At 42.6% G+C, this 8455-nt stretch overlaps 1 protein-coding gene across 1 annotated transcript in view; it reads left to right on the top strand.

Moving 5' to 3' along the window:
• Positions 1-252: 252 nt before the first annotated feature.
• fgf13a (fibroblast growth factor 13a) overlaps positions 253-8455 on the top strand; it is a gene marked incomplete at both ends in the record, with an annotated part of 81315 nt that continues 73112 nt past the window's right edge. The window contains one exon of the mRNA XM_079744263.1: positions 253-301. Coding sequence (XP_079600389.1) covers positions 253-301 — 49 coding nt within the window. The remainder of the gene's footprint in view (positions 302-8455) is intronic.

The following is an 8455-nucleotide window of genomic DNA, read 5'->3' as shown; positions in this document are numbered from 1 at the left end:
ATTGCCCCGTTGCCACGTTTAGAGAGTGCTATTCAATTATATATGGCATAGGCTATTGCTCGTAATTCTCTTTCTGCGTTGACCTTTTGATTATATTTCCAGTGTTTTTTCTGTTCTAATTATAACCTTCTCTCCACAGAGCCCTTATCTCGGCACCTGGCACATTTGATAAGAATTTAATTGAGGACAGTGAGCGATTAAAAGGATTGCGAACCTTGTCTCACGCGGGAATTTACACCATCACTGGGATCTATGAGTGGAAAGGTGGCGAAGCCTAAAGAAGAAAAGGATGCTTCCAAGGGTAAGAGAAGACCCTTTCCGTGTCCAGATTGTTGCCCCCTTAACACACTGTTTTAAAGCGACCGCGCGCCCAATCACTCCCTGCATGCGCATCCTTTGAGGATTCCAAGAAGCATCCAGTAGACTCCCCGCCGATTGAGAGCCATGCACTCGAACACATGCGCTGTGGGGACATATTAAGATATTTTACCGTACGAACTGCAATATCTGGGTGGTTTAGTCGGGTGTTTGGGGGAATTATGTATTTCTTTTGTGTTTTTCCGTGTTTTAAGTGCACTTTTAACCAGGAAGGGGAAACCACTTAATTAAACAAAGAACCCCAGTGGCAATCATTGGCTATTGAACGGTGTAGCACGTCTCGTCTATATATAGGCCTACATTTGATTTATTTGGAGCAGCCGTTTGCCACTTTAACATCTAGGTGACAGATACACAAACGATACATTTTTTGTCCTTCTGAATCACAACGTCCCTGTCCTCTTGTCGTTCAACCAGGGAATCACTGCCGTTGAATTCATATCTGTGCGTGGTGCCGTGACGTCACGTAGCCGTGACGTAGCCGTGTTGCCTCCACTTTTCGCGAGCGTAGTTTGGTCTCGTGACTCTGTGCGTGAAATCAGCCTTCTGCACGAGAGGCACAGTGCCTATCTATTGCCATGGAGACGCCGCGGAGACGGTTGCCAGATCCACCTCATGGAGGGACTGGCTGAAGCTTTTCACTTAGGGATGCGGCACACGATATGTTACGCACGGGCAGGTTGCTGTGTGTAGACCCGTCGAATCACATTAAATAGCATTTAGGATACGACCTCATACCAGCACGTTGTGTTGTTGCTATTGAAGAGGGACTGATGAAGCGTCTTTTTTATCCTCTGGTATCGTGGTTTGTTTCGGAACCAGGTCTAACTAGGAAGAGTGGTAATGTTTCAACACGTGGTTTATTCAGAGATAGGCGAAATGCCGTTCCACAGGTGCATCTGCAGTCTGTATGAGCATGGGCGGAATGGTAGAGAAGGAAGGAGCTTTGTCACATTGACATCTCTCCATTCCACTCTTTCAAAGCACATTGCGGTGAGCTGAACCATCTCTTACCTGGCTGGTTGATGATGCCCTTTTCATTAAATAAATTCCATTATAATTACATTTTACTGAGGTAAAGTATTGTGGATGGAATTTAGAAATCATATTTCGTTTGATTCATTGAATGGTTCATCACCATGAAAAATCTCTTTGAAGACTGACCCCATGTGTACATGGTAATTCTACAGAATTATATTTGTACAGCCTTAAGAGACAGTATCAAAGGACTTAATACGCCCATGTTGTATGACTCCAGCCCTTGGAAGGGTATGGAAATATACTCCCCACATACAGGCTAAAACCTTGAGAAGGAACACAGCAGTGGGTTTCCTCCTGCCAGGGAGGGTTAGGTACTGAAATGGAAAGACATAACACAAAACAAAGCAGTAACAAACGATACTTTAAGACTCATTACCAATCTATGAAGCATGTGTTCACTCAAACATTTGACCTACTTACTTTCTATTGCACCCTGTTCAGACTTGCTGTTAAAATGTGTTAGGCTAAAAATATAGGTGTTGGTTCTTCCAGTAGCTAGCTTTGCCCACAGGCAAATTCAGATCTCTTATGGTTATTAAATGAGTCGAATATGAAGTGACTTGAATGTGCCAATGTAGCGCACATATTTCTGCTCTTGTTGATGTGTTTTGTTGAGTCAAACCAAACCAAAGATGCATATCAAAACCAGCCTATACAGTATACCTTCACGATAAAAACGAAAGCCCAGGTGTCATACACCAGGAGACCACAAAATACGCAAACGCACAAACATATGTTTGAAAGTTATTTATTCAATGAACGCTGTGGCTGCAGGTTCATGAGCACATAACATTGTAGTGTGCATCACGGTGGTATTGAAACCAAGAAAAAAGCCCACTGAAGCTGGGCTCGGAGGTGTGACACCTCAGTGACACCCAGGGGAAACACATAGGACTACTATAGAAAACCAACAGAACGGTAACCTATTTACACTTTGAACACACCTTGTGGAAGTTTAAAACAAAGGAAGATATTTATTTCAATGAAAATAAAGAAATTACAAGAAAAATGAAAGAATTGGCTCGGCTACACCCACACAGGTCTCATTATAGTAAACGATCCCACATAGAGATACTAATATAGCAGAATTGCTATTTTGTTTCGGTCCTACTCTTGGAATGCTATGTAATGAGATTTTGGGGCTGAAAAGGATCAAATCAAAGTTTTAGCTCCAAACCTTTTTTTCCGCCCTTTTTCTTTAAACCATGCTTTGTTCAATTTGAGGAGGAATAGTGAATACACTCCCCTGAAGATAAAGGTGGAGATGCATAAAGTCAGGTTGTATGAGTGTAATTTCTAGTAGTAAGTTAGTAGGTATAGGATTGTCTGACCTTTTTCGCATTCTTAATCCAGAGCATGTGAGAATACTATTGAATATATTTCCAAGCATGTTCAATAGATCCTGATCCAAGTACCTCTGCAAATTCGGGATTCGGTCATTCTGCTGTATGTGGTTTGGCTGTGGGAAGGGCCATCATGTCCTTTGTGAAGAACCTTGGACCTGGATCATGGGCAGTGAAACCAACACACTCTTTTAACCCAGGCCACCACCTGTTCCTGGTGACTAAAACCAGAGTCTAGCCGGGTCGCAGCCAGAACCGTTTGGCTTCTCCACGCTCTCTCCCTCTGTCTTTCTGTCTTTTTTTCAGTCTCTTTCACTCGCGGTCTCTCTCTCACCCAATTGCTTTCTGTCTCTATCTCCCTCTCTCTCTCTCCCCCTCGCTCTCTTTCTCCCCCTTGCTCTCTCTCTCACGCATTCACTCTCTCTCTTTCACATTCCAGCACTCTCTTGCTCTTTCTCTGGATCATTCTCTCTTGCACTCTCTCACACACACACACACACACACACACACACACACACACACTCTTTCTCTCTTTCTCACTCTCTCTCTCTCGCACGTTCGCTGTTAATATTCTGGAACCTCCTAGAACCTCTCAATGGCCTTTTACCCAGACATCCAGCAGACCCTCCCCCCCCCAACCTCCTACTGTACATTCTGTGCAGCCTGCTCAACCCTCTCTTTTTTTATGCTCCGAATCCCCAGGACACTGGATCTGCTCTACTAGGGACATGTTACTCTGAAGCAGTTCACTCATTTTGTATCTCACGGAGGTTAGGATGACACATTCAAGTGCGGTGTAAATGTTGCCATGTTGGGTATTGACTAATATTTAGCGTTCCTCAAGGTTCTCTACATGCTGTGTAGGGTCCTGTGTGTGGTATATTTGCACATAATATATAGGCTGCATCTGCCACAAGCCTCACGGGCTTGAAAAAAAGGGTTATTTAAGAGGACGTTTCTCCGCATTTGAGAATATTGTATTTCAAGTTTTGTGATTGGCAGGTTTCTCTGAGCCAATTGGTCTGAAATGAGCACAGAGCAATTTTATACAGGGGCAGGCGCAGTCACATCAAAACAAATATTCTCACAGCTTATTGTACTTACTTATAGCTGACGGCTGGCAAGTACACTAAAATGAAAACTCTTAAAATCTTAACCAGAGCATTTTGACAGATGCAAGATGTATAACCGATTGGCATCTATTGGAACGGACTTGGCAGAAATGTCAAGACGAGGGAGACAAGATGAAGAGCAAGACGTCAAACATGATGTGATGGACTTTTTGCTTAACATCAACGCTTGTTCTTTGTGTTGCCAATTGCCTTATTATATTGCCTTAATATAAGCTATCCTATAATAAATATCATCCCCGTGGCAAACAGCTGGCTCTGGTTCATCATGCGTGGTCGTTGATTGGCTCCATATGAGATCATGATCGTATAGTGGCTATTGCTCATGGCTATGAATCATGGATGAGCCGGAACATTGCAGACATTATCTAATAAAACTGAGACCAGGGCTGACCTGAATATATAACTTCAAGCTTTGAATATTCGTCAGGTTTTTCTGAACGAATATTCCAATATTTGGAGTGATAATCAATATCTTTTGCGTCTTTCCCTGCCTGGATCGGAGACGGTGCTGACCAGTGTTGCCAGTGTTTTTAATACACTGATCGTTTTTTACATTTAATTTCTACAATGTTACATAATAATGGCTACCATAGTACGAGAGTAGCCTACTTCCAATCATCACAAAGCAAATAGTTGGTCTGAACTTTTCTCAAAGATTGCGCGGCAGGACTAGTTATATTAATCCAAAGGGAAAACCTACTGCCCTTCTTGTGGGGAAATTCAATTCATGTTATTCAATTACCAACCCGTTATTATGGCTTCTGGTTTATTTGGTCCTAGTTTTTCCTAAGACATTGAAATAGATGCAAGATTATGGTCATTATTTACCTCTTATTTCTATGGATGCATGTGAGCAGTGGGGACACATCGATTAAGGGATGTCTTGCGTCAAACGAAAGGTAGCCCTGGGTAACCTAACCTTCCATCTGCGGTTTGCAAATATGCATGGGCATGTGCTTAGAAAAATCGAAGCATTCAAATGCTGATCTAATGTTTGAATACCTACCTATAGAGCGAATAATCACACATTCGGACCCACCACCTGAGACCAATTTGAGACTCCCCAGTTTGAGAAGTACAGCAGCAACCTTTGACTTTGGTTTCCGTCTCAGTAGAAATCAGGTCCTAAAAATGTATTATTTCTCGTCTCCTATTCTTCAGTCTAGTAGGCAATGACCCATATGAGAAGATCTCACAGCAGTACAAGAGGACATGCACACACCCATGTGATGTGGAGCGAGAGAGGGCAAGTCGCTGCCCAAAAGAGAGAAATTGACGGGGAGAGGGAGACGCCTTGGTTTCAGCACATCAGTTAGCGTTAGCGTTGGCTTCGGCTGTGTCCTTGTGAGGAAGAGTGGTTTGGACAAAGTGACGTGTCAAAGTATGACATTCTCGCCCCCCTAGGCTCACAGTATCCCCCTAGAGTCTCCTAACTTTCAACTTGATGGAGCTGCGTTAACTAAACGCAAACCCCATTAGTTATATTTTACAATTAAAGGTCACAAAGTACATAAATTGTACGACTCATTTCCAGAATTGTGTTTGACTGAAATATCTACCACCGGGGGGTAACGTCCTGAATTTTGCCAAGTGATTCATGTTTTACGGCTTTTACCGCTCCAATGTAATCTCAGTGGATTTGTAATTGGCACTCAATGGAAGCAGCATAACTTTTTGGTTCAATTGGGTGTTGAATGCCGGCCAGTTAATGTATATCTGCCTTGCAAAAGCACCACTGAAAGGAGCGGAGGAGATACATCTTGCATATTTTGTTGGCAGATTAATGCAGGCTGAGGCCAGCCCAGACCACTGCAAGCTCAATCAATAGATTCCCAGAGAGGAGTTTGCAAGGCACTTCATTAATCACGGCCGAGGTAGCACTTGGCCGGCGTTGCGTTGGAGATCTTGTTGTAATCTCATTGGCAGAACAAGATGCTGCCCACACCAGTGTCATTCAAACGTTTGGATCCGGAGGGTTTTGCTCTGCTGAAAGGCTGCTCGAGACGAAGAGAGTTGTGTGAGTTGTGTTGGTCAAGCAGGTTTCTCTTACAGTAATTGACATTAGTGCGGTAAAGAGTTACATAGACATCGTTGTTTAGTGTTTCGTTAACTCAATATCAGGAGTTCTTTCACTTTTTTTATTCTGTTCCCGAAAGCAAACATTCACATTAATTCATAATATTTAAGCTTTATTACTGTATAGGGGCTATTGTATTGTGTGGGAGAATATGCAAAGCCTAGAAGGAGCTCTTGGTGTGAGGAGGGTCTTCCTGTCTGTCAAGGAGGGTTATTTTGGCCTGTTAGGGTGCTGCTGACGCAGACCCACTCTGCCTGGAGTAAGGCTGGCTTGTGTCGCATGTGAAACCTGCCACTCCCTCGTGGGCTCTGCTTGTGGATCGCGGTGAAGTGTTTGCCAAGGTTGAGGGCTTGTCTGTTCCACTCGCTACTCAATGGGAACACGCACGCCTCCGTGATTTTTAAGCATTGATTCCCAGCTTAATCTGTTTGCGCTGTTGTCGCCGATTTGAACAAAACGTCATCCTGATGGTTTATGTTTGCTTTGAACGGTTTATTTATTCATCCGCTTTTTGAGTTTACCATGATATTATAGATGAATAGCATAATATGATAAAACATAACTTTGACACCTACAAAATTCAAACTATTTTCTCTGAGTGGCGTACAAAAATAAGAAATAAAACAAATGAATACTAAGAGGTCCTACCGACACAACACTTAATAAATTGCTCTAACTTGTCACCCATTACACATTATTTGGTGGATCCTGTTTCACAGAATATGGCCCATTCTCTGCCTGTTCCTCTGGTGGCTCTGGGGGTTAGAGTTTGGCTAGCAGAGACTCTAAATACCTGACTGCATTAGTAAGCCAGCTGCTGGTAATCCACTGCGCTGCTGCATGTTTTTTTTAGGTAAAAGGCTTTATTAATGGCTGTCTCTCCCTGTTCCGGATAATCATGCCTGCCTCCGATTGTCATTTTCAAGACCCAATGCCCGCGACAATGTGTCAGCTTTTGTTGCTGATCTGTCTTCTATATTCTTTCATCTTTCCTTTGCTATTTCTTCCTCTTTCCCCTGCGTTCATTTGTGCTGTTTCAAGGCTGAGATCCATTTTTAATTATTTTTTTTAATTAATTAATTGAATTAGTGATTACTTTTTGCCATTCAAATAATGGTAACCTTCACAATTCTGTCAACCAGGTGTTGGATTATCCCAGTTGTGTTTTTTGTATTGCAGCAGGTTTATGTATTTATTTATTTTTTACAAAAATACACTCAGCGCATTTGTGGTTAATCCCATCCAAAGACAGGATTTGACATTTTTTAAAAGGAAAGGTTTTAGTGCACGTACGTGTTTAGTGTGGCTTTTGTCACAATAGGTTTAAAGGTCACATTAAGCCATAATGGTCAACCCTGCCATTTAGGAAATCCTGATCCTAAATACCAGGTCTACGTTGGCTACTTCAATTTCAGTTCAGCACTCTTAATAGGAGATGTCAAGTTGGGACATGATCCTGTTATCAACCAATCGATTATCTGCACAGCAGGACATCTGTGGAGAAATGTCAGGATAGTGTGGCATAGGCCTTATGTAGCTAGTGACCATCTTGCTAGCTAGTGGGGTAAACCCAGCTGGCATTTGGACCAAAAATTAGCCAAGATGGCCGCAATTGATTTTCTCCATGCACAGCTCCTATGAGTAGTATTTTTCCATCATCCTGGGAAACTTTATACAATGATCTCCCCATATTTTACCCTTGCCAGGTGTCAACAGCCCTTGACATTGCAATGCTAATTGGTGAAAATGGCATGGCTGTGCTCTTGGTGTATTGGAGACTGGGTAAGGGGAATTTTAGCTGTTCAACTTAGCATTTTGCACCACTGAAACACTGACTTATCCTTCACAGCAACCGTGTGCTTGACACTGTGTGTATTTGTGTCCTGTTCAACATATTCTATATATGCTATTGCTATAATGGATGATGGCTTGAAGTAAACACTTTCCAGTTTAAGCTTTACTTCCTGCTCCTTACTTACTCGACTTGAGTTTGGTTTACTCTGACAAACAGTGGAGTTTGCTGTCGAAAAACTGTTTCATGACCATGTTGAGATCATCATGTGGTTTTTGTGTGGAATAAGGGGTTTCCATGCTTATCTTATCCTTCAGTGTATTATAATTGTTGAACACCATGGTCTATTAAGATCGTAATAGAAAACGATTTATGACACCATTAATTTGATGAATTGGGGGAGAGCCCAGGAAGAGAATCACTGTTGATGAATGCCTAAAGCGTCTCTGCTCTGGCCCTGCAGAGGATTAGCTGTTCCTCCGGTGATGAACTAATTTAAGTTGGTAAAAATGATGGTTGGGCTTTAGGGGAGATATGAGGGAGAGGTGATGAGGCCGGGTTAACAAACAGGAGCCCACAGCCCGGAGAGAAGCCTTGGAGGGGAGATAGCTGTTGTGTGCCCAGCGAGAGAGTGAACAATTGCTTCTGGTTTAAGTAGAGAAAAGATTATCCTTTTTGCCAGCAATGCTGG

Source organism: Pollachius pollachius, assembly GCF_949987615.1.
Source record: "Pollachius pollachius genome assembly, chromosome: 10".
Classification (NCBI taxonomy): Eukaryota; Metazoa; Chordata; class Actinopteri; order Gadiformes; family Gadidae; genus Pollachius; species Pollachius pollachius.
Note: the sequence above shows the minus strand (reverse complement) of the source record. Positions and strands in the feature narration are given on the sequence as shown.